This window comes from Prunus mume, linkage group LG1 (assembly GCF_029339155.1).
Source record: "Prunus mume cultivar Tortuosa linkage group LG1, ASM2933915v1, whole genome shotgun sequence".
Taxonomy (NCBI): Eukaryota; Viridiplantae; Streptophyta; class Magnoliopsida; order Rosales; family Rosaceae; genus Prunus; species Prunus mume.
Genome location: NC_142698.1, coordinates 17793197 through 17819937, shown reverse-complemented (window position 1 = coordinate 17819937; position 26741 = coordinate 17793197). Strand labels below are relative to the sequence as shown.

The window sequence follows — 26741 nt, the reverse complement described above, 5'->3', positions numbered from 1 at the left end:
CCCTCCTATGGTCCTAACCCTTCTCTGTTGAAGCCATGAACCATCGATTGATCCTACAACATACAGAAGAGATGAGGCCCAGAGACAAAGGGTACAAAAACTTAAAGGCATCGCATGAGGCTTCCAAACCAAACTTGTATTCAATCTGGGCCTGGTTAAAGCAACCAAATATCTCATTTTTGAACTCAAATGTAAGGATGTAGGCTTAATCCATGGCCCAATTATAAGCTGAAGTGACTTGCTTTGACATGTTCTTCTCCCATCCGAATGCAATTTCTTTCTGTGATGTGGAGAAGATTAACTCGTAAAAGTCCAACAAAGTGTCTTCAAATTTTGACTGCTTTTGGAAAACCAAGAGTCTGCTTCTGCTTCTGCTTCTGCCTCATTTTGCAGGTGGCACTTTCTAAACCAAGAGGCTGCTTCTGCTTCTGCCTCATTTTGCAGGTGCCACTTTCTAAACCTACTATATGTACCCTTTTTCATTTTTTCCTTGTTTGCTAGTTTTTAACTTTATCACCGTCTTCACCATTTTGACTGAGATTAGCCAAAGCTTAATTTTGGCTGGCTGATTCCAAAAAATATGAAGTCCTTGAAAATTGAGGAAGTTGTACAAATATTTGGTTTGATAGACCACGGAAATTCTAATTTGTATAGATTATGATTAATGTGTACAAATAACTACATCATAATTACGATGTCTAATTTTAATATTCACATAAATAATTTTTTTCTTTGATACGATCGTGAGTGTCAGGCTCGGTTTGAAATGATTCAAACCAAATTCATTGTGATTGTTATATTAAAATAAACATTTAATTGCTTTTACTTTTACTTTGATCTTTCAAATCCATAACTGCTTTAGTTTTACTCTTACTTTGATATTTCATTCGCCAACACGTCATTCATATGCTTTTTTACCTACCATGCACTTTCTCTAGCGTTATTGAGTCACTCATAGTTGTAAATTTTCAAAATATGATCAACGTTTTTTCTTTGGTCCCCAAATAAAAAGGAGGACCCTTTCAATTTGTCTTTGTATGATTGTGATTGAGCACTCACAAATAGTTGTAGTAAAGCCAAGGATCTAAATAATTTGTTAATACAAGCGATATTGGGAGAAGCCAAGGATCCAAATAATTTGTTGATACAAGCGATATTGGGAGATGGGGAAATTAAACCTAAGACCTCAAATACAAGAATAGATGCTCTTAACACTTTAACTACAAGTCCATTGCTACGAAATATCATTTTAGTACTTTTTTTTTTTTTTTTTTTGGTTTTAGTTATTAGACCGAACTAAACATATTTGGATTAATAAAAAGAAGCATGCTAGAATTTTGAAGGATGGAAAAGCTCATTTCACGCATCATGCAGGGTCCAATTATTTATTGTTTTTTTCCCCCTCTATTATTACAATTATTTGTTGACTTAATATATGCAGAATTTTGAAGGTTTTTTCTTCTTCCCGGATTATGATACTACTAATTGTATAATATTAATTAGATATCTTTGTCATTCTGTAATTATATAACACTTTCAATGTCACTATTAGTGAGTTTTGGGTATTAACTGGTATTTTTTATGTGAAATTATAAAAAAACCATGAGAAATACACGAGGATTAACGGACTTGGATAGATATAATTATTTGTTTCTGTCAATTTTGGCTATTCTAATCTCAATCTTCTCCGTATTAAGATACTATGGGGTAATCAAACCACAATAATATTCTGCTATATCTTAATGTACTGTTCCGCACTCATTTTGATCTTAATATATCTTTATCTTTTCGTCACTCTCCATTATGCAGCTAAAATGATTACTAATCTACACGCTTGAGCACGGTTCGGATTGAATCGATATTTATTCAAAATCGCAAACCTTACTGTGAAAAAAAAAATTAAAAAGTACTAAGAGTTGAAGTTGACTTGCACAAACTGATTAATCTAGCACCATAACAAAGGCTTTGTAGTTGTTTTTTTTCTTCAAGTTGGTTAAAGTTCACGGGTTCAATTCTCACATTGTCGCGTTGACGTTTTTGGTGTCATATGTTTGAAGTCTAACAACTCCCATGATTTCATCAACTAGCAGCACTCACAAATTCACAACAAACAACCCAGATGCGCCCCCTGGTTTGGTTTCTCTCTTTTTTTGACTTCTCCAATCTCCCCTGTTTCAGCCACTTTCTCTCTCTCTTTTTTATTTTATATAAACCAACTTCCCATTTCCAAGTTTCCATATCCCCTCCAAATCTCACCCCAACTTTCTCAACCTTTTCCTTCCTCATTCCCAATTTATCTTGGCTGACAGCAACACCAAGAAACTCTTTCCTGTAAGGCAAAAATGCCCTTGCATATCATTTAATTCATTGGGTGCAGTGTTGTCTTTTCACTAGCATATTGTCACCCTGCTGATTCCAAACTGGTTTTTTTTTTTTTCCAGGAAAACAAGCACCTTCTTCTGTACTGATTTTCCAACAGCAATGGAGATTCAAGAACACCGATGCGATTCGTTGTCCGAAACAGAAAGCACAGGGGTTGGCCATAGCGGTCCGTTAAGCGGACCCCTAGTGACCAACAAGAGGAACAACAGCAGCAAAAGAAGTGCAAGGTTCAAGGCCAGCGATCAAGAAGAATGCTACGTTGAAATCACATTGGATGTTCGCGACGACACCGTCTTGGTGCACAACATCAGAGGAGGCGACTCTGAGACTGCAATGCTAGCGAGCAAGATAGAGAGAAGGCCTTCATCGCTGTCTCTTGGCTCCCAACTCTCGTTCAGATTGAGACAAGTGTCCCAGGAACTGAAGCGCATGACATCTTCCAAGAGCTTCAAGAGGGTCGATAGGACCAAGTCCGGGGCTGCTCGTGCACTCAAGGGGCTCAAATTCATGACCAAAAATGTGGGCAGCGAAGGCTGGTCAGAAATCGAAACAAGGTTTGATGAATTGGCTGTCGATGGCACTCTTCCTAAGTTGAAGTTTGCCCAATGTATAGGTACGAAATGTTGTCACACCTTGACACATTGTTTTATATATGCACTACAATAACATTGTTTGAGAAGTTATAAACGGTGTCGTTTGTGACAGGGATGAACGAGTCGAGTGAGTTCGCTGGCGAGTTGTTCGACGCGTTGGCTCGTCGGAGAGGCATAACAGCAGGTTGTGTGACCAAGGATGAGTTGAGAGAATTTTGGGAGCAGATTTCAGATATCAGCTTTGATGCCAGGCTACAAACCTTCTTTGACATGTGAGGCTTACTTCATTATTCACTGTGTCTATCCCTTTGATTTAGGGCAATAAAATATTTGGTTACCCTTGCCAATTTGTGTCACGAGGGCAACAGAATTATTGCCACAGCTGCTGATCATGTGCAGACAGAGCCCATATGAGATGATGATGATGTGTTCATAATGTCAAATCATTCTGCTTAAATATAATTTAATAAAGGGCATTTAGATAAGACTAAAGTTGAAAATAAAAATAAAATAGATTATCATAAATATAATATATTAGGTATGTAGGAATTCTTTGTTTTTTCCATTGTCTCTAGCTAACACATGCATGGTTGAATGAAGGGTGGACAAAAATGCAGACGGTCGAATCACAGAAGAAGAGGTGAAAGAGGTAGACTTCTTTGGAAATTCAAATGGTTGACTATTTTGATTCTATGTTTTGTTTATATTAAAAATGAAACTAAACATCATTATATTTGTTTAATTTTCAGATTATTTCCTTAAGTGCCTGTGCTAATCGGCTGTCACAAATTCAAGAACGAGTTGAGGAATATGCAGCTTTGATCATGGAAGAGCTGGACCCGGACAACATCGGATACATTGAGGTTAACATCTTTTCATTTTCAAGTCTTGACTTCATTTGGGCTCAGCCTGGTCTGGTCCAAACTCGATTGGGCCAAGTTCATCTTAATTGGCCCATAAGTATTTGGAGTTGCGTGGCCTTATTATAATCACCAAGTTCTCAATCCTAACAATTTGGGCCTCAATTGCAGTTGTACAATTTGGAAATGCTACTTCTCCAAGGCCCAACCCAATCAACCAACCTCGTCACGGACAGTGGTATCCAGAGCCAGTTGCTAAGCCAAAAGTTAGTCCCAACCAAAGAGCATAACCCTATACGGCGGTGGTACAGGAGGCTGGCCTACTTCATGGAGGACAATTGGAAGCGGATTTGGGTCATTGCCCTATGGATTTTGATCTGTTTGGGCCTATTCACTTGGAAATTCATCCAGTATAAGCATCGGGCCGTCTTCGATGTAATGGGCTATTGCGTGTCCATAGCCAAGGGTGGGGCTGAGACCCTCAAGTTCAACATGGCCCTAATTCTCCTACCAGTTTGTAGAAATACAATTACTTGGCTAAGGAGCAAGACCAAGTTAGGGGTTATAGTTCCCTTCGATGACAACATTAACTTTCATAAGGTATCATGCTACAAAATTCAAAATGTCATCAGTAAATATGATATACGTTACTATCTAATTTACGTGATTGCTTTAAAATTTGTTTAGGTAATTGCATTCGGGATTATAGTCGGAGTAGGTCTACATGCAGGGTCACATTTGACATGTGACTTCCCTAGGCTACTACACTCGACAGATGACGAATACGACCCAATGAAGCCATTTTTTGGCAAAGAAAGGCCAGACAACTATTGGTGGTTCGTAAAGGGCACGGAGGGCTGGACCGGGGTGGTGATGGTGGCACTAATGGTAGTGGCCTACACATTAGCACAACCATGGTTCCGTCGCAATCGGCTCAACCTCCCCAAAACCCTGAAAAGACTAACCGGGTTCAATGCCTTTTGGTACTCACACCACCTATTTGTTATAGTCTACATCCTCTTTATCATCCACGGATACTTTCTTTACCTCTCCAAGAATTGGGACAAAAAAACTGTAAGTGATTCTGAAATTAAATTGTACCATCCTCTACCTCCACTGAGCAAGTTAAAGCTAGCACGCGAGAGATTAAATTTGAAGGCTGGTGGCAGCAGGGCTTTGCTTGTCCTCTGATTTCATAACCCTTGCTCTGTTCATGAATTGTCACAGACGTGGATGTATTTGGCAGTCCCAATCCTACTCTATGCATGTGAACGCTTAATTCGCGCATTCAGGTCTGGCTATAAAACTGTTAGGATCTTGAAGGTACGAGTCTGTGTGCTGAAAGTTGATCAGCTTCTTTTCAACTTGTGGGGTGATGCATTTTTCTTTATCGAGAAGCTAAAGATTTTGGTCAAATCCTTTATTAATTTTCCAGGTCGCAGTTTACCCTGGAAATGTTTTGGCTCTGCATATGTCAACACCACAGGGGTTCAAGTACACTAGTGGCCAATATATTTATGTCAACTGTTCAGCTATTTCCCCATTTCAATGGTAATTAAATGTCAAATATTACTTTTATTTATTTATTTATTTATTATTAGTAGAATAACACAGGTCATTAATTATCATAATTAATGTATTTTATAGGCATCCTTTCTCTATTACTTCGGCTCCTGGAGATGATTACCTAAGCATACATATCCGAACATTAGGTGACTGGACATCGCAGCTCAAATCCATTTTCTCTAAGGTAAATTCATCTGCATAAACATGGTTAATTTGCGGTACATAGTTCTGTATATGACACCTCAGTTTTGGAATATGATTGTAGGTTTGTCAGCCTCCGTCTAGCGAACAAAGTGGCCTTCTAAGAGCTGATATTGCACCTGGCAATGTGAAACTCAGGTATGTATTTCATTTCAAGCAGTGAATCCTGACTGTCAATTATTGATGCGTGTGAATCTCAACTGTCCATCGACATTGAATGAGGGTTTACAAACACTATTAAATTATTAATTTGAAGTACGCGTTAGCAGGATGCCAAGACTCCTAATTGATGGTCCCTACGGTGCTCCAGCACAAGACTACAAAGAGTACGAAGTCCTTCTACTCGTGGGCCTAGGAATTGGGGCCACTCCTCTGATTAGCATTGTCAAAGATGTGCTTACCAACATTAAGCAACAAAAGGAAACAGAGGATCATCGAGGGAATATGGTAGAGAATAATGGTGCTAACAAAGACAACAAGAGAAAGTCTTTTGTCACCAAACGAGCTTACTTCTATTGGATCACAAGAGAGCAAGGCTCGTTTGAGTGGTTTAGGGGTGTGATGGATGAGGTGGCTGAAAATGACAAAGATGGTGTCATTGAGCTCCACAACTACTGCACAAGTGTGTATGAAGAAGGAGATGCTCGATCAGCCCTAATTACAATGCTTCAATCTCTTAACCATGCCAAAAATGGCGTCGACATAGTTTCGGGACTAGGGTTAAGACGCATTTTGCTAGACCAAATTGGCGCAACGTTTTTAAGCATGTAGCTGTTAAGCACACGAATCAACGAGTTGGTGAGTTTTAATCTCTGAAGAGAATCGAACCCTTAAATTGAATTTCGAAATTTTTAAAACTTGGTTAAAATGACCATACATGGACTAATAAGCTCTGTCTTTTTTTATCTGTTTTTTAGCAAAACTAAGGAGTAAAAAGAATCGTTTTTCTTGCTATGCTTTTATTATAAATGTCTTGTATATTAATTTGGTTCTGCTTTGTCCTTTTGTTGCAGGAGTATTTTACTGTGGTGCACATGGATTAGTTGGGGAGTTAAAGAGGCTATCTCAAGACTTTTCCAGGAAAACTGAGACCAAATTTGATTTCCACAAGGAGAATTTTTGAAAACTTAATGATATCAGATTCATACAAATGCTATGAGTTTATTCCATTCATTTCAATTTTCCACTTGTACAGTTGCAAACTAGAATATATATCAACAAGGTTTTAGTTCCTGTTTGGCTGATGAAGTTGTGTTTAAGTTTCTTACGTATTATTCAAAGATGCTAATTCTTGCTTTGTTATGACAAATTGTTTTAGAACAAAAAAAAAGCAGATCAAAAGCAGAAAAAAACTGAACCACTATTTTTAACAGTTAAATAAAGGCTAGCTTTATTCTGAATGCCTTGTAATTGGAAAGTTCTTCCTACAGCTACAGCCCATAGGGACCAAATGAAGCAATCCATTTTAAAAAGCTTCTTGTTTTGTTTATTATTCTGTAAAATCGTACCCTTTTTTGTTTTATTTAGACCAACCAATTGGAAAATAAAACACAACTCAAAATCTAGATGCATGAAGGCAGTTCTTTAACTTTCTGGGGAAGTTTGCAGTAACCCACAACAAGAAGTTGGTGCAGAGAAAAATTCGCCCTGCATTTCACCTCCATACTTAGAAACAAGAAGTGTCATTTGATTCTCCGTAGTTTAAGTTAGTGTAAAGTAGAATATCGCTGTATTAAAAAAAAAAAAAAAACAGTGTGATTTGGGTTTGATGATTTTGTAGCTATCTCCAGCATAATGATCATCAGGTAAGTTTTTCCCAAAAACCAAGAGGATAAAAAACACCAGAAGCATAAAAGATAGAATCTTCACATCAGAGCCAAATGAATACATCTACACACTCAATGTTTGATTATAATTTTACACAAAAAAGAGAGGGGATTTGGACTTAGCTGGGAGTATTGAATGGTTACTTTGCTGAGCCTTCCTCGTATCAATAAAGTTCTATGATTTGGCATTATAAAACTCCAAATGCCAGTCATCTTAGCTAGCACAGGCATCAAGTCCTATATTGATAGGTGTCAATTAAGTATATATAATCTTTCATTTCAATTTAATTTAGATTGTACTAAAATTAATTGTAAAGAAAAAATTAAAAAAGAAGAAATGCCACCCCACGCAGCACCAACTTCAAGGACCCCACTGTATTTTCCACTGTGCTACTCAATTCCCCTCCAGTCACTAGATCTTTCCTCCCCATCATAAAAGACCTCACTTCCTTGAGAAGTTTTCCCAGTTGACACTTGCCGCACTCATTGCAAGCTCTCTCTCTAGCTCTTTCTTTGTTTCTATACAAAGCGTGCTCTCTCTTTTTCTGTCAAATCTTTCCTAATGGCAACAACTGAACCCAAGGCAGAAGCCAAAGCTGAACCAAAAGAAATTGAAGAAACTTCTCAGCCTCCTCTCAAATACAAGGTATTATATGAGGCCATGGTTAACTTCTGTGAACACCAACCTTATTCTTTCCAAAAAAATGTTTCGACTTTTGCATGTTTCTAACATCTTCTTCTCTGTTTTGCAGACATGGGTTTTGAAAGTCTCTGTTCACTGTGAAGGCTGCAAGAAGAAAATCAACAAAAGCTTAAAACAAATAGAAGGTATAACCCTCCATCCCTGATGTTCTTGAAGCATCAGTGTCAGGTTTTATTATATGGTCTCTACGATTTCAAAGTTTCGTTGTTTTTCTGACATGCATCTCATTCTTTTTCCTCATAGTTCAAATTTCTGAGCTCCTCTTCCCCTGTTTTATTATCTTTTCAGTTGGTCTTACTGTTCAACTTTCAAATATCGAAGCTTTCGTGAAAAACATGTACTGTTTTGTTGCTGATTTTCTTTGTTGTTTTCAGGGGTTTACAAAACAGAGGTGGACACGAGGCAGCAAAAAGTCACAGTAACAGGGAATGTGGAAGCAGAGACTTTGATCAAGAAGTTGACCAAGTCAGGGAAACATGCAGAGCTGTGGCCTGACCAGAAACCTAACAATTCAAATGAAAAGAAGAAAGCTAAAGGGAAAAACAAAGAGAAACAGCAAAACGATTGTGAAGGCTGCGAGGAAAGCAACCACGGTGGCCCTGGAGGTAGTGGTGACAATGAAAAGGAGACTGTCAAAGTTGATGTTGGTCATGCTCAAGGCTCCGGTAACAAGAAAAAGAATGAAGGTGGTGGCCCGGCTGGTAATAAGAAAGCTGATGGGGGCAATATGGTCAAACCAAATGAAGGTGGTGGCGCACCCGCTAAAACTGTTGCCGGTGAGCAAGTCAAAGAGTCAAAGCCTGAGGTGGTGAGGCAGGGTGGGAATTTACCAAACCATCCACCGGTTGCCGAGAAGAAAAGTGGGGGCAGTGAAAGTGATTGCGAGGTTGAGAAAAGTGGTGGAGGTGGCGGCGGTGGAGCTAGTGGCAGTGGAAGTAAAAATAACAAAAAGAAGGGGCCAAAGGGGAATGCCAATGCTGAAGAGGATGAAGGTGAAGAATGTGGTGCTGCTCCACCAAGCACTGGATCACCAAATCATGGCAATGTGCCACGTGGACCAACTGGGCTCCATGTTCCTCAGGACCCACATGGCCCACGTGTTCCTCAGGGTCAGGGCCCCTATGTGCCTCAAGGGCATTATGGGCCTCCTGGGCCTTATGGGTCCCATGGGCCTCGTGGTCCACCCCATGGTCCTCATGGACAAAGCTTTGCTCCAGCTCCAGCCAATCACAGCCCTCCACAGCAACATGTGTATGAGTACCAATACCCAAGGTACAGGCCTCCAATGCAAGCTGTTCACTACAATGCTAGCTTCCCCACCAATAGCTATGGTGCATCTCATTACGATGCACCAGCACCTAACTCGCATTCCTTCACTGAGACACAGCCTCCATCCTATCATTTGGACAACTATGCATCTCAGCCGTATCCATATCATCAGCCATCCTACAACTTACCACAGCCGTCCGATTCTTATGGGTTGTTCAGTGATGAAAATCCCAATGGGTGCTACATTATGTGAAGCTTTGTGGTGCAAAAAGGCGAAGGAGATTAGGCCTTCTACTTAGCTTGTACAAGTGCTTTTGGGGATGCTTTGTTATGTGTTATGCAGCTGGTAATGTGGATATGGAAGAAGCCTAATCTAAGTTTAGGGGAAAATAAGTGGGGTTTAAGGTGGGGTTCTAGGGTTCCAGGGTACTTTAAGTAGTTGATCTATGTGCTTTTAGCTTTGTTTAGTACTTTTTTGTTTTATGCTCTTTTAATTATTATTAAAAGAGTTAATTAACTAAGTAGGTTCCTAATTGTCTGTCTCAGAACTTCTTTCTCATGTGTAAAAGTAGATTGTGCAATTTAGCTTATTATTAGATGGTGACTAATTTGCATTTATATTTTGAACATTCAAAGTTGGAGAATTCAATTTTTATATGTTCGGATACACCACCTGGCATACCACGTGGTTGGTGTACCCGGAACATACAAAAATTACTTTCAAAGTTGCAAACCAACCTACTTTTTGAACCATCTGATTTGTTGCACATAAGCTTGGTTTCTTTGTAGGACCATTGCAATCTTTCAAATGCTTTTTTTAACTGATGTGTAAAGGGGAAATTAATGGAGAAAAGGGCAAAGAGTAATTAAACTTTAATTAGAGGTGTGCTTAAAAGGATGCTAATTACATTGTAAACTGGAATATTATTTTGTCTCTTTCTAGGCTAAGGAAACCAGATTCCTTGAGCAAATGTTTTTTGATTCTTATTTCTTTCACCTGTGTCTGCTGAAAATGGTTCATGTTGGTGTTAGCAGGTTGTGTGGAGGAAGCAAATGTTTAAATTCACCAAATGAAAAAAGTCTCTTGTTCTTTACTATAAACTCAACTCAAAGCATTAAAATAATTGATCTTGTTTGAAAGCCTTACTTTTAAAAGCAATCTCTTACTTCCATTAACCTTTGGAGTCTGTGATGGCCTGTCCTCTTGCTTTACTTTCATTTGTTTTTTCATCTAGACTTCTGCTTTTGGATCAAAAGCAATTTTTTTTCAAGATTAAATTAAAAGCAGTTTTGTACGGTAGTATGGAGGTCTTTCTTTATTTCTTTCTTTTGAGAGAGACTGTCTCCTTCCTAGGGCAAGGAACCCACAACAAATCATGTTCATGATAAGGTCAGAAACCAGAATGCTTGCTAATTAGCTTCTGTTTGACTTCAGTTTAGACTGTTTTTGACCAGTTTATGAATATTAATTATTACTTAAAAAAAGGGATTAGTCTCACTCATCTGTTTTATCAAGCAGTGACACTTGGCCAAACTCCACCTTCGTACTTTAATCATATTATTAGCAGTGATTTTCTGTTTTGCCCTACCAAATGGTGGATTGGTTTTGTATTTTATGTCTAAGTGGGATTTATTAGGGTCATATCAGTGATAATATGCAGAGGAACCAGCGTTTGGTGGGTCCTACATATCTGCACTCCTTTCTGGCTATATTCTCCATTGCCAAAATATTGAATGGAAATTGTGAGACTCCCAATTTTGCAATCAGATTTTTTTTTCTTCTTCTGCAGTTTTAATGTCTGGAAAAAAGGCTCTTTTGGGCTTTTATTCCCTTGGCCACTTGAGAGTCATTTGACATTCCAAGCTTTGTAAGGAAGAGAACCTCTTTGTTTTATTCTGATTCTTCTCTTAGGTGAGCAATCAACAATTATGGTCTCCCTCAAGGATAATTTGTTCTTACCCTTCCAATCTCCAGAAGAGATAATGGTGTTGCTGTTGTAATAAAAATGTAAATACAAATTTACCTTGGTACAAAGTTATTAGTAAAAAAAGAGATTACCAAGGACTGGACCAATGGTGTTTATGAGTTCCCTGAAATTTACCATTACTTGTACTTCACACAAAGAGAAACAGTAAAAATTCCCACTTTTTTTTTAAGATGGGAAAATGCTGAAGCTGCTGAAAAGGGTAAGGCTGGGACAGGCTTTATTATATACAGAAAGACAGGATGAAATATATTGAATCATTGGGATAGATGAAATTGATTCATAAGAGAATCTTAACCCAAAAACAAATACACTTCATCTTGATATTCAAACAATTTGCATATTCTTCCTGATAAATGTCTGAGCAATTTCCATCTATCTGGAACCAGATTCCTTCAATCCAATCAAACTTCCATGCCAAGTTAACCCCTTAATTATTCTCAATAAGTTGATTGATGCACAGGGAAACACAGACAAGTGCATGCCTTCACAAAAAAAATTGTTTTAACTCCTATGTTTTTGACAGAGTTCATTTTGCACGGTAAACAAGATGATAATACACATCAGACTTTTTCTTAATGTTGAACAGTGACTTGTTCTGAAGAAAAGCATTGACAAGACCCTGATTTGCAAACCTTACTTTAAGATAACTAGAAAGCTACACCTACAGATGCTCTGATTTCCCACATAAATTGCTGTTCATCTGCCAAGTCTTATACTTGCAATTAGGCCTGCACTGGACTCCAAGTACATTATCTCCTCTGTCCCTTTTCTAAAACAGTTCAACTTCTTTGTTTTTTGTTTGGCTCAGTTCACAAGGACCAAGATGGCAGATTTCCCATTACACACCATACTATTTCTCAATACTGAAGAGCAACTCAGTTTCTGCAGAACAAAAGGAAAGATCAGATTTTTAGTGCCCATGAGGAAAGTTGCTTTGAATTATTGAAAAACTGAGTTGGCTTGGCTGTGTGTGCTTGTGTTCACTGGGAGGGGATTTGAAAAGAGAATCAATGGTTAAAACAATAAATTATGATTTAATTATTTTATGGTGAGGCTAATTATGTTGGTAATGACCACAATCATAGCAAATACAGTGATGCAAGCATCTGAAGATATGATGTCTGATTTGGGATAGAGCAATGCCTAATTAGGAGCTACTTAGCTTGTGTGTTCTAGGAAAGATATGCATGCATACATAATTACATACACAAATACATGTGCCTAAAAGATAATTTTTTAACTAAAAGGCTAAGGGTTGTGTCTCTCTGATAGGGAACTATGTCCCATAAACATTGCATATACTATGGATTTGAGCCACATGCTAAGTTGGTTAAAGTGAAAGTGTAGTTAGTTATGAACTTAGCCCAAAATTATAAAAAATATATATGAAAAGTTGAAATCAGTAAGTTCATAGATGATTCAAAATGTATCTAACTTTTGAAGGAACAAAGTGCGACTTGACTATAATTTCGGGAGCACTACGGTAATTAAGTCTTGATAATATTCTTGCCCTTGTTGACTGTTGTGAGGCAACTGGTTTTAAAGAGATCCTACCTATCCGTTGTTTACGTAAGCTGTATAAGCCTGAATATGCAGAAGCACGTGTGCTTGACAGCCACAAGCTAACTGAGCTTTTAAGCACTTTTACACAAGCTCGTTTCCCAGATTGATTTGGCAGTCTAAGTACATATCTTCTGCTGTTTAAGTGAATAATTATTATTGTAACTTGCTAACACAGACTGATAATCAAATCACATGCTTTTTTACCTTTAAATAAAAGGGGAGAAAGGGATTGTTTGGTCTAATAAAACACACAATTTCAGGCAGAAAATTTCCCTAAACAAATAATTAAGGTCCCTTGAAAGAAAAGAAAAATTAATAGTTGAGAGAATGCTAGTTTCTTCAGTGTAGGCACAGGTAAAGCGACCTTCAGACCAAAGCTATGGACCACTGTAGAGTTGACAACAAGCCTCACTGTTACGCAAAGGGTCAGAGTGAAATGACTGAAAAAAAAAAGAGAGTATCAAAAGGGTCAAATTGCTTCTCAGATCCAAGTCGCAAAAATGTACGACATCATCATTGCTGCCTGAATTTACTGCATTCACTCATCAATCACACAATTACCCATGACACAACTAGTTTCCAAAGCAAATGATTCATTTGGTTTATTAGTTTCCTTTCTTTTGCTAATCAAAATTTAATTTTGTACCTATAAGTGTGGTTTGGTAGTTCGATTTGAAATTGATTGAAGGTGAAATCAAGACAATTTTTATGAGCCTCGCATCTGTAAACAGAACTTATAAACACAATACATTGTACTATTGTTCGATCTGATGAAAGTTTACCAATCAACACTTAAATCAATAGTCCAATTTAATTGAAACGAAAAGGCTTAATCAAATTGAGTGAAATCAAATTAAATATTTTAAATGACGAGTAATCAAATGATGTCCATTGTTCTTTTGCTTACTTGTGGGCAAAACCCAGTAAATCTAAACCCCTCGGGGCTAGCAAGAGCTGACCCTAGGCCAGGGTATACGATGCGACCGCCTTGGGCCTAAAACTGCAATAATTTTATGGGCATTTCTTTTGTGTGCCTTTTCTTTTACACATTATGAGCCTCGTTTGATTGTAGTGCTGATGGATTGTTCTTTGGGCTTTTTCTACTTCATCCCTGCTGTGGGCTGCTAACAAGTTCTAATTTCATACAAAGACATTGAAAGAAAAGCAACTTTGTGTAAGTGGATCTATAAATCCCAGCCCAATCCAAAAGGTACAAAAAGCCTGATATTTTGTCCAAGCTGAGTTCATATTCCCGCCAGCGCCAAGTTAGAGTGCCCGCGACGCTTTTTCGTTTGAGAGGGAGTGAGAGAGAGAGAGAGAGAGAGAGAGAGAGAGAGTCGGGCGATGGAATTTAGTGTGAGCGGGAACGCCCTGAAGACCTTCACTCGCTCTATCACGTGCCTCGCACGAGTCGGAAACGAGCTCGCCATCCAAGCTTCGTCTTCTCAGGTTCACTAACTTTCCTTTCACTTTCCCTCATATATATGACCCAAAAAAAAAAAACACTCCATATAGTCTTTTCTAATTCCCGCTCCACGCTTATAATTCGTACTTCTTTTTTGTTCGTTCGATTTTCCTCCGAGAAAACTGATAGATTAATTATTTGGTTTTTTTATCAATTTCTTGCGTTATTGCGGCGTTCAATTTGATCGCGGTTATTTGACATTTTATTATTGTAATTATGATGCCTGATAGTAGAATCATTTTTACTTTTCGTTAAGTATGGATCCCTGGCGTATGATTAGTAATTTATCTTTTGAAAAAATTGTATGTAGGTGATAAATGTTTAGGGTTTTGCTTATGCATTTTTAGGGTTTTGGAAGAGCATGAGTGGCAGCTCTAAGAATATTGGGTGCACATAATCGGATATTGCAATGCAACAAATGAGTTACTAATCATTTGTTATCACGACAGATGCTAAAGATTTTGTTCCCCTATCTATGCAGCTTGCTTTGCACACTCTCAATTCGTCACGGTCTGCCTATCACTCAAGTACATTTAAGCCTGAATTCTTTGATGTCTATACTATATCTTGTAACCAGGTGCAATGTAGTGTGCTTTTGAAGGTAAGGCGTCGTGGTTCACCAGAATTGCTTTCTTTAGGCTTGCATACCGTGGTAATCTTACCGACTTAGTCTGTTCAGGCTGTTTGTTCTGTGCTTAGGACACCTTTAGCAACTATAGATCATTTGAGCATACGATTGCCTGATCCCGATGCATCAAAAATGCAGTGGACTTTAGAATGCTACAGTGGTAAATTATCCTTTCTGATATCTTATCTGTTTATTATTTATGCAAAATGGCACATGCACAATTTGTTATGACCAGAATTCAGTCTAACATTTTGTTTGCTGAGTTCACCACTATACACACAATCAGGATCAGGCTTCTGGGACTGTAATTCGAGCACACTGATAGAATATTGATTGCCTAGAATTTTGTTGTTTAGCACACTATACAACTACATTATGCAGCTTTCCTTATCATATGATCTTCCTTTTATTATATATTGTTTGATTGCCATGGTTTTAAACTTCATACTGACATTTTGCAGGTATGAAAAAATCCTATTGGATTATTTGCAATGTTGAACCAGACATACAACATCTATCTCTTGATAGGAGAAGATTCCCAAGCAGCTTAGTTGTGAGACCTCGAGATCTAAACAGATTGCTTGCTAATTTTCAGTCATCGCTTCAGGAGATTACCATCATAGCAACAGAACCCACTTCCATGCCTTCTGATGTGGCAAGTGAAATTGGAGGAAAAGCTGTCGAACTTAGAAGTTATATTGACCCGACCAAAGGTAATAAAGGTTTTGCTTCTCATTTCTGAAATTATTACAAGCAGGATGTTTACGCTTGAATTTTCCAACAACAGACAGCGACTCATCACTGCATACTCAACTATGGATAGACCCTGCAGAAGAGTTTGTGCAGTATACTCACACGGGAGACCCCATAGATGTGACGTTTGGTGTGAAGGAGTTGAAGGTTAGTAAATTCAATCCTCGGGTCCTGATTATATTTGAATATGTTACATTGCCAAAAGCATTGTCCCAGTGACAAGCCTCCGCATTTAAACAGACATAACATCCAGCTAATTATTGTTGTTATCATCACAATAATTTTCATTGGTTGATGCTTTGTAGTAAAGTGTACAAACCTCATAGTCTATTTCCTTTTTCACTGGATGCTTCACATTCTTTTTCTAGAGCTAAATCCTAGGTGCTCTAATTTGTTGTTACATCTGTCTTTTTTCCAATTTATTTCAGGCATTCCTTTCCTTCTGTGAGGGCTGTGAAATTGACATTCACTTGTATTTTGAGAAAGCCGGAGAGTAAGATATATCTAAGTTCTTCTTATTTTGTTTATCTTCCCTTTGCATTCTTTTTTCTCTGCATCCTATGACAAGTTTCGAGATTCAAGCTAATATGCATGCTATAAGCTGACCATGGTTGATATCAGTCAGAAATCGGAGTAGGTGCCCACATAACTTTCTGTGACATTGTCAACATCACACACCCATACTTCACACTCCTAGTTCATCTTTTATTTGCTGATATGACACAAGAGTGGTCAACTAATGACCATTTCAATATGTTGGATTTGGATTGATCATGCCAAATACTTAAGATAGTTTATAGTATTCCATTTCTCATCTTCTTTCGGATTAGAATTTGAAATTATTGTGATTTTTCTCCTGTAAGATATAAATGAATCTTCAGATCAGTTTAATCAGTTGTCTTGACGGTATGTTCAACTCTGTAGAGGCAAACATAGTGATTATCTAGTGTTATAAATTTCAGACTTTGCTAGAAATTGTGGATGGAAGTATTATATTAACCAAAATGTAACTTAAAGATTGGTTAATCATATGTTTGGGAAAGCAGGCCTATTCTAATGGCACCCAAGTTCGGTCTAGATGATGGGTCCACTTCAAATTTTGATGCTACACTTGTACTTGCAACCATGCTAGTGTCGCAGCTCCATGAAAGCAATACCTCAGAACCTCCACAAGCAGCTACTGTAATGCACATTCAGGAAGATCATGGGACAGGGTCAGAACCAGGACGAGAAAGGTGTGGAACAAATGTTTCGGAGCATCCATCTGATCACACCAGAATTTGGTCTGATCTTTCAGGTAACCATTTTCGTCAATATCTTAAGAAAGTGCCAAGATGTTGTGCTTCTATTTTCTTTAACTTTTTTTATTTTGTGCAGGAAGTGGTGCAAGAAATGGCAGTGGTGCCGAAGCAGGACAGGCTCAAGGGGAAAGAAATTTAAGTGCTAATGGACAGAGAGAAATTCAAAGGATGAGCACAATGCATATTTCAAATCCTGCATGTGCTAGGGAAAATGAACCTGTGCAGGAGGATCATATGGAAGAACCTCGAGGTTTGTAAGAGGGTAGTTAGGTCAATCTTGCTCATTTTATACAAATGTAGTAACTAAAGCTTGTGCATTTTGTTGCTTCCAGATAGGTCACAAATTAACGGTGATGGCTTTTCACAACGTCATCCTAGCAACTGGATAGATGCAGATGAGGATGATAGTGATGATGATGGAGAGGAGAATGAACTCTGTATTCCTTCAACACCACCATACTATGAAGAACATTAGGATTATTTGCTGTAGTAAAGGTTTGCTGGATTTCTTCTCTTTCTTATGCTGTAAGTCCATCTTTCTCCTCTAGTAACATGCTTTATTTTTAATTTCTTTTTTGTCAAGTCGATGTTTTGATTTTACATCAAAGCAATTTATGACAAAGGGGTATACATTTGCAAGTATTTAAATAGAATTAAGTCCTCAACAACATTTTAGTTGGAGAGTTAGGTCATATAATTAAGTCCTCCACAACATTAAGACCAGGGTTATTGGATCAGAAATGGTGAAATTGTGTCATAATTTATATGCACCAAAATGTGAAATGATTCTTGGTGTTGAAATAGCCAAACTCGTAAGAGTTAGGTCAGATAATTGGTGGGGTTGGATCAAGAATTCACATGCACTATGATCCATCACTATCATGCAGCAGCAGTTATAGGACGGACACCCCCCCCCCCCCCTTTCTCTCTTCCCCCTCTTTACTGTTTCAAATATCGCCATAAATGTGAAGCAGATCTTAGTGTTGATTTTGCATTGCCTCTCTTTTGCAGAGAATTTCTGTCTGTCTTAAGATAGGTTTTTCTTTTCCCTTTTTCTTTTGCCGTAGGACTGGTAATAAAAACAGCAGGAAAAACTCAATGGTAGTGAAGTCCTGCGTTTTCTCACTGTAATTGTCAGTTTTTTGTTGAAATATCCAATGGGAATGCCAATTAGGAATTTGATGCTTTGAATAAAACTGATAGGAAAGAAAGACTCAACAAAGTGAGCTTCTCTGGATTTGCTTATTTATTCAATAGCTTAAGGCTACATAAGTTAAAAACTATAAAATCCCTCACTTTGTCGATATTTGAAATCTTAAAAATCTGCAGGTGGGACCCATTAACACGTAGTTATCTCCTGCAGTTAAGCAATTTGTGGTTTTTCTCGTTAATGTCGGCGTGATCCTTGAACATAGCTTACATGCCAGGATGTCATCAACCTTTGTATTATTTTCTCATTTATTCTAATTTTGTTATTGTTGATCTTTTGGTATGGTTGGAATAGTTCAGACTGGTTGTGGGTTTCTTTTTCTTATGTGCTTTTCAACACCTGGAGCTGTTAAAATACGGTTGCTGTGGGCTGTTTGAGAATTCAGATTCTGAATGGCATTTCTGTCCATATGTGAGAGAATGTCCCTTCCTTGTGCATAACATTAAAAATTGATGTTGCAAATGTGAATTAGGTTATTTAGTTATAACTGTGAGTCTGCGTATTTGTTCTCAAATTCGAGCCTCTATTTTTTGGGAATAGATTAATTTAGAATAGTTTAAATTAGTATTGTATAAGACAAGAATCATAAATTGATGTTCACTCCAAAATTATAATGATGAGGGAAGATTCATGTGGAAAAGAGAGATTGTGATTAAAAATGGCATAAATAATTTCCTTTTTTAAAAGAGCGTGATATAATAGTCTCCTGTGGAAAATAAAATAGAAGTATTTGTTTTGGGAAAGCTTGTAAAGCACCAGCTGTATTGAGGAGAACTGAGGAGTTGAGTTGGTGTTGGAACGCGCAAACACCGTCCTAGCGATCTGTGGGGGCCACCATCTATTTAACGGCTACGGCACGTAGACGCTCATTATCCTCCTCCTGGCTAACGCCGCTTACATAGCCTAATAATTTAAAAATGAGGAATGCTAGCCGTTGTTCCTTTCAAATGCCACAGCTAGCTATCTATCTATCTATCTGTGATGAAAAGAAAAGCGCGGGTATTGAATTGAAAACAACAAAAGGGACAGAATCAAATTCACATACCTTTTTTGAACAGGTATGTTGGGTTTGGTTTGGGAGTCTAAAGAAAGACGACAATGCATAACTATTTTAACTTTATTTTGAACAAATACAATCATTACTAGTAAATAGGGTTTTCGTGAAAAGGAATAGTGGGATTTTAGATTGTCTTCTTTGCAAAATTAAACAAAGCAAGAATGGGTTTAGATGAAGGGTTTTATCTTTTATATTTATCATACAGGAATGTTATGGCACCATTATTCCGCATGTGATCGCATGTATCTTTACAAATCAGAAATTTAATTATTTTTTTGTTCTTTATACAAGCGGTAGTTGGGGATATGTAAATTCAACACCGAAACCACTAAGTTACAAACTCCTAATAATTCTTTTTCTATAAATTAAGGGACTCTAAGTTGTTATAACTTGTAGCTTAGCTTTCACCAAACAAATGTCAATGAGATACGCATTAAAAAAATGTATACCAAATCCTTTCTACGTGCTTCCAACTCAATATTTTTTTTCTTCTTTTCTTTGTGATGATGGAAGGATTCAACTCAGCTTCAAATATGCTTATTCTATACGTATACATTAGATTGGCAAATCAGTAGATTTTAATGGACGAGAAAACAAAAAAGAGTAAAATGAGGACGGTTATGTTGAAAACAGAGACAGAGGGCAGGGGGCATAATACTGAAGGATGACGCCAATGGATGAAGAAGACTTATTATTTGATTATGGAGATTATGGATATTATTAAAGAAATGATAAATAAAGAAACAGCAGGTAGGAATAGGATGATAGGAAGGAGAAAACGTGTTTCGGTTAACGATTCTTGGATGGACTTGGCCACTTGGGATAGGTGTAAACCCTAGATGCCGTCTTCCCTCTTCCTTATTCTATTTTTAATGCAACTCCCCCTCTCCTCTCTCTCCTCTCTGTAATCTCCATTTCCAGAGAGAGAGAAGCTCAACCAGTCAACTATACATTGCATGCCTAATAGTAGGTTGGATTCTGAATGTGGACATTATTTTACCTCTAATTTACTAAGTCTGCCATTGGTATTATGAATTTGGTGGCATTTCCAACTCTTCAAAATACAAAATACAAAAACCAACCCAAAAATAATAATAATAAGTTGAATTAGCATTGTTATATAATAAAATTCACCGAAACAATTATTATATTCTTATTATTAAGGTCTTTGTAAATGGTAGTGTGGTACAACTAACTAATATGCAGAAACAATCCATGGGCAGCATTGTAAATAACAGCTAATACCAATGTCATTTCATTACATCAGGCCGCTTATAAGACCTCATGTAACTGAGGTTTAGTTCTTGTCTAGTTGGCCTTGTCGCTCTCTCTCTCTCCATTGGCTCACTGGTAAAGAGATACAACAAACACAGAGCAAGAAAATTAAAATACAAACACCAAAGAGAAAGCAAATAAAGAAGCTCTCAAGCAAGAAGAAAAGAAAGCAGCAAGTTTTACAGAAAACAAAGAAATAGTGATACATTGAGCTTCTTATTGAGAAACAATGGCTAGGCTATGCTGTGTCTCATTTCTCCTCCTGATCTGCGCCTCAATCTTGTTGATGGGTTCATCAGCTTCTGTTCTAGCAAGTGGGGACCACCCCCAGAACCTTTCATGGATGCCCACCAACAAATCATCCTGCAAGGGCTCCATAGCAGAGTGCTTGGCTGCAGGGGATGAGGAGTTTGACTTGGACTCTGAGATCAACCGGCGCATCTTAGCCACCAGCAAGTACATCAGCTACGGTGCGATGCAGAGGAACACTGTGCCTTGCTCAAGGCGCGGCGCCTCCTACTACAATTGCCAGCCCGGAGCTCAGTCCAATCCTTACAGCCGCGGCTGCAGCGCCATCACAAGGTGCAGGAGTTAGTTTTTAATTTTTTGTTTCTTTGTTTTTAGTTTTGTTCATTTTGGAAATGGGTTCGATTGTTATACATGAACAAAGGGAGAGAGAGAGGGAGAGAGAGAAAGGGTTTGGAGGTGGTGTGTCATTGTTGTTATTATTAATGGAAATGTTGATGATGTTATAAAATCATATTTGAATGTCTCTGTAAAACATTAATAATTGCTGTTCTTTTTCTTCAAAGTTTTGAGCTTTTGCCTGTTTTGAATGAACCAGAAAAAAGAGAGCTGATCACTGATGGCCTGCTCTGTTTCTCCTTCTTTTTCTGTGCTCAACAATTCAAGACCTAGCTAGTTGTGTAGAATGAATTACGTCGAAGTTATCAAAATTTTCTATCCTTTTCTTCTTGAACTGATGTATTTTTTGGCCATATCAATGTCTCTGCAGAATTGATTCCATATGATGGATTACATTGGCCATGAAAGTTAGCATCTTATGGGGACTTGTGTTTACTGTGTTTTGTTGTTAGTTATAGAAAAACCCTCTTTTCAATTTGATTGCTGCCTTCCTTCTCCTTTTGTCTCAAAGGAGAAAAAGGCAGCCAGAGAGTTGGTAGAATGAGACGACATAAATAAAGCCAGGGGAAAAGTAACAAGAGAAGAAAGAGGAATTGTTGAGTTGTAATGACATAAACATGTAGTTTGCAAAAGGAGGAAAAGGACAATTTAAAGATAAATTCTATCAAATGTTGGAATTTTTTTTCTTATTCTCTGTTTGCCTTTGGCCTTTTGACTCAAAATTGGTTTTCTGCCGTATGAATTTCTTGATTTTATTCATATTTGGCTTTTCTTTTGCTTTGAAGTTCTTTGCTTTAAAGTGGGGTAGTAGGGCAAATGATGTTCATGCAAGAGGGACAAACAAGTTGGTACCTTTATTTTTTGCCAAAATTTGAATGGACAGACACGGGCTTAGCCAAGTTGGTGGATGTGCTTCCCACTGCATTCAATTCAAGTCTCATTCTTCGTAGTTTAGATTAAATTAAAGTAGAATATCGCTCGTATCAATAATAAAAAATAAATAAAATTGAATGGCATAGAATATATGGGTATAAATGCAATGCAAGAAGGACAAATAAGTTTATTTCTCCTTGCACTTGGTAAATGTTAAACCTAGTGTAAGGTTTAAGGTTATATTTAAACTTGGACAGAGTAGATTTTGTACTTGAAAGTAAGGATGGATATATGTTTGGTTTGGAGAGTGAATTTTAGCTCTTGGTGAAGTACAGTGTCTATAATTTTGTCCTACCAGAGTCATAAAAATGGTCATAATTGCAGCTATCTTAAAGTCTTCCATGTGAAGTGTATGAAAGCAACTGCAAAATGCTTAATGAGAATGAGAGAGAGCTATATCAGCAGCAAAAGATGATCCTCATGATTTGAATTCTCCTCTTTAAGTTTTAGAGTAGGTGTGTGTTGGGTTTGTTTGCTAAGTACTGAGGTCCACAGATCAAAATTTAAAGCTATTTGTGGTCCCCTTTGCCAAACATAAGTTGAGCAAAAAAGACCCCTCTAAGATCTCTTTCATCACAGAGGCTGCTGGTATCTTTTTTCTTCCATTATTGAAGCTTCGAATCTCTTAGGTAAACTTTTGGTACACTTCAACTGTTCACAGATGGGGAAAAAAAAGGTCGATTCTTTTAGGACATATGGATGGAAAATGCTAAGAACAAGTCTCCACCTCACCCAGGAATTGGAATCGGAACTATTCAACTGGTGTGGTTCGGTTCGGTTTTAATGAAAAAAATTTATGAAATCGGCCGGTTCAGTTTAAACTGATTCTGATGCGGTTTCTGATTTTTCTGGTTTCAGATTTGATAAATTTTTAAATATATTTTTCAAATTATTATTATTTTTACAAATTCTAACTAAAATTTATTTTTTGGGCTTAAAAATTCACAAATGATCCAATTTTATGTAAAGAGAGATGATTGGGCATAGAAAAGAAAGGTGTTTTGAAGTTGGGTTTGGGGAAATATTAGTTATGGGATTAGAAATTTTGCATTTGACTTAAACAATTTTTTTAAAAAGAAAAAAAATTGCAGCCCGTCCAGTTTTGTAATGTGTGAAAATGGTAGCATAACTAGTTTGAATTGATCCGATCCGGTTTGACGTCGATTTATTGACTTTTTAGTCAACATGATATTTTTTTTCCGATTTTTTCCATTCTAAGTTGCTCGGTTTTCTGGTCTCAATACCCACCCCTAATTTTCTGTGAGTCTGAGACTGGGATTTTCATAATCTTTGAAATTGGGTTGGTGGAAATTTATATTGGAAACAATTCTTGGTAGGTAAAGCAACTCCAGATTAAGCTGCTCTTATGTTTCGGTGGCTTAAATATTTAAGGTGGACAACTTTACATAAATTAAGTTTGATCAAATTTTATAATATTGTAACCACTTCAACTCAGAAGATTCCCACAACCCATTTTTTTTGGGGATGCCAGATGGTGTGCAACTATTTCAATATATTTAATGTTTCAGAAACTGAAAACCTCAAATGTTTTTGTTTTTCTTTAATTAACAAATCAAAACCTGATAGTTGAACCACCAACTGGCTTCAAAGATTGCTCTGTAACAACATTTATTGATTTTCTCTAGTTTTTAAGTGGTGGTGGATGCATTCAAAGCCTTCTGAATCCCATTGAATTCAATATTCATGTCCATCTTGTTATCGTGCCTACAAACTATGCTCCATAAATTGGAACCCAAAAAGAATTGAATCAAAGTTACATCCCATTAGGAAGACATTAGGGGTCCGGTGTGACAATACAATTGTCATCCTCGCTACAATGAGTTTGTAGCTCAACTGATTAAGAGTATTGTTGAATCTCCCTCCTTTAATATCGTCTATACTAAAAATAAAAATAAGACATTCTTGGACTCATATAAAACGTGCAATACTTGGGCTTCATTATATGAAAAGTATGCAAGAATTTATAGTGAGGGCCTTATATATGGCATTTAGGTGAGACCTTATCTCTTAGCCATTGAATCAAATTAGTTAGCCGCTAGATCAAATTGGTTAGATCCAATAGTTAAGAAATAAGACATCACCTAAGAGCATGTCATAGATATTTAATAGCTATAAATAACATCTCATATCACTCCAACCGATATGTCAAAACTGATGTGGAATGAAGGTGAGGTTGAGATGTTATTTTTGACATCCCAAAAGCAAGATGTCAAATGAATATTTTATTACTTTTTCTTTTCTTTTCTTTTAACTAAAAATGAATCAAAAAATGTAATAAAATAATAATTTAATTTGACATATCGGGTGGAGTGTAAACTCATAAGATGTCAATTCATATCAACCATCAAATTTAAATTTGATGTTTAGTATTGACATCTCTCTTAGAGATGCTCTAAAGGTGATATATAAGCCCCTCACGATAGTATGGCTCGAAAACTCTGATGCCAAACGACTAGCTCATTTTCCGTTGGGCCAAGAGAGTCAACAACCAGGCCTAGTTTATTCCTCAACCGTGGGAAATAGGAAATACCCTAAATTCATGCCAGCATGATCCATTCGTAGGACCCAAGAACCTTCTCGAACTGTACCCCACCACCGCCAAAAAGGTCCAAAACGTCATTCTTGTTTCCATTAACCCATTTACATGGAAAGCAAGTAAAGATTTCACGGCGTTAGTTTTCACGTTCACCGAACTCGTCGAGTAGTCAACGGCGCAACGTCGACGGACTTCATCCTCGGCAAGCGAACAAACTTTTAGTTTTAACGCGGACTTCCCGGTCGGTTCGCTTCGCTGAAACAAATCCCACCGCCCAATTTCTTAAGCGCTAAGGATATATTCAGAGGTTCCTTTCGGTTTTTCTACTATAAAACCCTCGTCTTCCTTCTCTAACCTCCAACACCAGTTACAGCAAACCATCATTAGCCGAGATTTTAAATTCCCAACAAGAAAGAAAAGTTGATTATGGCCCAGGAAGATTTGAGCGTGCAGGTGCAACAACAGATGGTATGGACCATAAACCCGCCTTTTCTTTTTTCTTATTATGTTATTGATTTGTTTATTCTTTTTAATTGACATTGGTACTGTTTGGTTGCCGAGAAAATTTGGTTTTTACAATATAATGGGATTTTAAGAAATACCTAAGTTTTGTAACTTTCCCACTTTGTTATTTTTATCAATTTCTTTTCAGATGAAAAAGAATCAGCTTTCATGGGTGTAGTTAGCTCATATATATTTAAATGTTTTTGTAATTGTTTAGGCTGAGGAGGAGGAACAGAGGCTCAAGTACCTGCAATTTGTTCAGGTGGCTGCAGCTCATGCCTCGGTTTGCTTCTTAAATCTGTACGGATTTGCCAAGGAGAGGTCTGGTCCTTTGAAGCCTGGAGTTGAATCCGTGGAGGGAACTGTGAAGAACGTTGTTGGACCTGTCTATAACAAGTACCATCATGTCCCTGCTCACCTCCTTACCTTCGTGGATCGCAAGGTACCTGGCAAATGTCATGTTTAATTAACTCTTTTTCATGCTCTTATGCTATTTGGTTTATTGTGCATACGTAACACATCGATTATGTTTTAGAGTCAATCCATTTTTCAATCTTCAATTTATAGTTGGTCCATTGCATCCAACTTCAATTGCACAAATTTGATTACGGCATCTGAGTTTTGGGTTTTGTTCTTTGATAGGATGTATGCTTGCATCTATTTTCGATTTCATAATTAGCTTGGTTAATTTGGTTTTTATATTATGAAGGAGTGAAGCTTCTTTATTGTGTTCAATGTGCAAGGGGTAAAATTCTAAAATTTGTATTGGAACATGTTCAGGTTGATCAATCTGTGACCAAGCTGGACAGTCGTGTGCCGCCGGTGGTTAAGCAGGCTTCATTCAAAGCCTTATCAGCTGCTCAAAAAGCCCCAGAGGCGGCTCGAGCGGTTGCCTCTGAGGTTAAGCGTGCTGGGGTTGTAGACACTGCCTCGAGCTATGCTAAATCTGTCTACACCAAGTGTGAACCCGCAGCTAAAGACCTGTATGCTAAGTATGAACCGAAAGCTGAGCAATGCGCCGTCTCTGCGTGGCGAAAGGTGAACCAAGTCCTCCCAAAGGTGGCTGAGGTTGTTGTACCAACTGCAGCATATTGCTCTGAAAAGTACAACCAGACAGTGCAGCATACTGCAGAGAAGGGGTACAGGGTCTCCTCCTATATGCCTCTGGTTCCCACTGAGAAAATTGCCAAGGTTTTTGCAGGGAAGGTGCCTGAAGCAGAGCCCTTGGTTGCAAGTCCTGGTGAAGTTGATGTTGCTCTTCATTGATAGGTCTTCAGTGTTGGTTTTTGTTTTGCCTCGGGTTTTGTGATGTTATGGTATTAAACTAAAAAAACAGATAGAGGCATGGTTGTTGATTGTTTTTCAAAACGTTTAATATATATAAAATATAATATTCTAATGTTTATTTATTTTTATACTTTTCTGTTTGTGATTTAGAAAAGATGAATGTAAATTGAAACAT

At 37.6% G+C, this 26741-nt stretch overlaps 5 protein-coding genes across 8 annotated transcripts; all 5 read left to right on the top strand.

The window, feature by feature from the left end:
- Positions 1 to 2074: 2074 nt before the first annotated feature.
- RBOHB (respiratory burst oxidase-like protein) lies at positions 2075 to 6846 on the top strand. Its single transcript, XM_008248194.2, is given in 14 exon segments — positions 2075 to 2331; positions 2442 to 2995; positions 3088 to 3247; positions 3576 to 3624; positions 3725 to 3838; positions 4007 to 4435; positions 4523 to 4909; positions 5063 to 5158; positions 5271 to 5386; positions 5483 to 5585; positions 5667 to 5740; positions 5872 to 6308; positions 6311 to 6400; positions 6616 to 6846. Coding segments are annotated over 14 exon segments (2931 nt in total). The 5' UTR covers positions 2075 to 2119; the 3' UTR covers positions 6726 to 6846.
- A 1036-nt stretch (positions 6847 to 7882) lies between these two features.
- On the top strand, positions 7883 to 9996 carry LOC103344592 (Heavy metal transport/detoxification superfamily protein). Its single transcript, XM_008248195.2, has 3 exons — positions 7883 to 8074; positions 8181 to 8256; positions 8506 to 9996. The coding sequence occupies exons 1-3, from the start codon at positions 7991 to 7993 to the stop codon at positions 9651 to 9653; spliced, it is 1308 nt and encodes a 435-aa protein (XP_008246417.2). The 5' UTR covers positions 7883 to 7990; the 3' UTR covers positions 9654 to 9996.
- Positions 9997 to 14207: 4211 nt separating this feature from the next.
- Positions 14208 to 18795, top strand: RAD9 (cell cycle checkpoint control protein family). Of its 4 annotated transcripts, none has more exons than XR_016122013.1 (10): positions 14208 to 14400; positions 14898 to 15017; positions 15096 to 15204; positions 15506 to 15757; positions 15832 to 15944; positions 16226 to 16290; positions 16844 to 17094; positions 17175 to 17348; positions 17431 to 17623; positions 18428 to 18795. XR_016122013.1 is itself a non-coding variant. In XM_089041476.1 (10 exons), the coding sequence occupies exons 1-9, from the start codon at positions 14296 to 14298 to the stop codon at positions 17571 to 17573; spliced, it is 1332 nt and encodes a 443-aa protein (XP_088897602.1). In that variant the 5' UTR covers positions 14208 to 14295; the 3' UTR covers positions 17574 to 17593; positions 18428 to 18795. The 4 variants fall into 4 exon arrangements, 3 of the variants coding, with proteins under 3 accessions (XP_088897602.1, XP_088897571.1, XP_088897632.1); XM_089041476.1 differs by having other exon boundaries at positions 17431 to 17593; XM_089041445.1 differs by lacking the exon at positions 18428 to 18795 and having other exon boundaries at positions 17431 to 17773.
- A 1847-nt stretch (positions 18796 to 20642) lies between these two features.
- Positions 20643 to 21451, top strand: RALFL22 (ralf-like 22). Its single transcript, XM_008248225.3, has one exon. It carries the CDS (start codon positions 20870 to 20872, stop codon positions 21233 to 21235), a length of 366 nt encoding a protein of 121 aa, XP_008246447.1. The 5' UTR covers positions 20643 to 20869; the 3' UTR covers positions 21236 to 21451.
- Positions 21452 to 24917: 3466 nt separating this feature from the next.
- Positions 24918 to 26684, top strand: LOC103344594 (Rubber elongation factor protein (REF)). Its single transcript, XM_008248197.3, has 3 exons — positions 24918 to 25243; positions 25497 to 25721; positions 26060 to 26684. The coding sequence occupies exons 1-3, from the start codon at positions 25202 to 25204 to the stop codon at positions 26543 to 26545; spliced, it is 753 nt and encodes a 250-aa protein (XP_008246419.2). The 5' UTR covers positions 24918 to 25201; the 3' UTR covers positions 26546 to 26684.
- The last annotated feature ends 57 nt before the right edge of the window (positions 26685 to 26741 follow it).

Coding starts and splice junctions, on each gene's coding strand:
- RALFL22 (XM_008248225.3), top strand. CDS start 20,870: ATGGCTAGGCTATGCTGTGTCTCATTTCTCCTCCTGATCTGCGCCTCA.
- LOC103344594 (XM_008248197.3), top strand. CDS start 25,202: ATGGCCCAGGAAGATTTGAGCGTGCAGGTGCAACAACAGATG. Junction 25,244..25,496: donor TGCAGGTGCAACAACAGATG/GTATGGACCATA, acceptor GTAATTGTTTAG/GCTGAGGAGGAGGAACAGAG. Junction 25,722..26,059: donor TTACCTTCGTGGATCGCAAG/GTACCTGGCAAA, acceptor GAACATGTTCAG/GTTGATCAATCTGTGACCAA.
- RAD9 (XM_089041476.1), top strand. CDS start 14,296: ATGGAATTTAGTGTGAGCGGGAACGCCCTGAAGACCTTCACTCGCTCT. Junction 15,205..15,505: donor GACTTTAGAATGCTACAGTG/GTAAATTATCCT, acceptor GACATTTTGCAG/GTATGAAAAAATCCTATTGG. Junction 15,945..16,225: donor TTGGTGTGAAGGAGTTGAAG/GTTAGTAAATTC, acceptor AATTTATTTCAG/GCATTCCTTTCCTTCTGTGA.
- LOC103344592 (XM_008248195.2), top strand. CDS start 7,991: ATGGCAACAACTGAACCCAAGGCAGAAGCCAAAGCTGAACCAAAAGAA. Junction 8,075..8,180: donor AGCCTCCTCTCAAATACAAG/GTATTATATGAG, acceptor TCTGTTTTGCAG/ACATGGGTTTTGAAAGTCTC. Junction 8,257..8,505: donor AAGCTTAAAACAAATAGAAG/GTATAACCCTCC, acceptor TGTTGTTTTCAG/GGGTTTACAAAACAGAGGTG.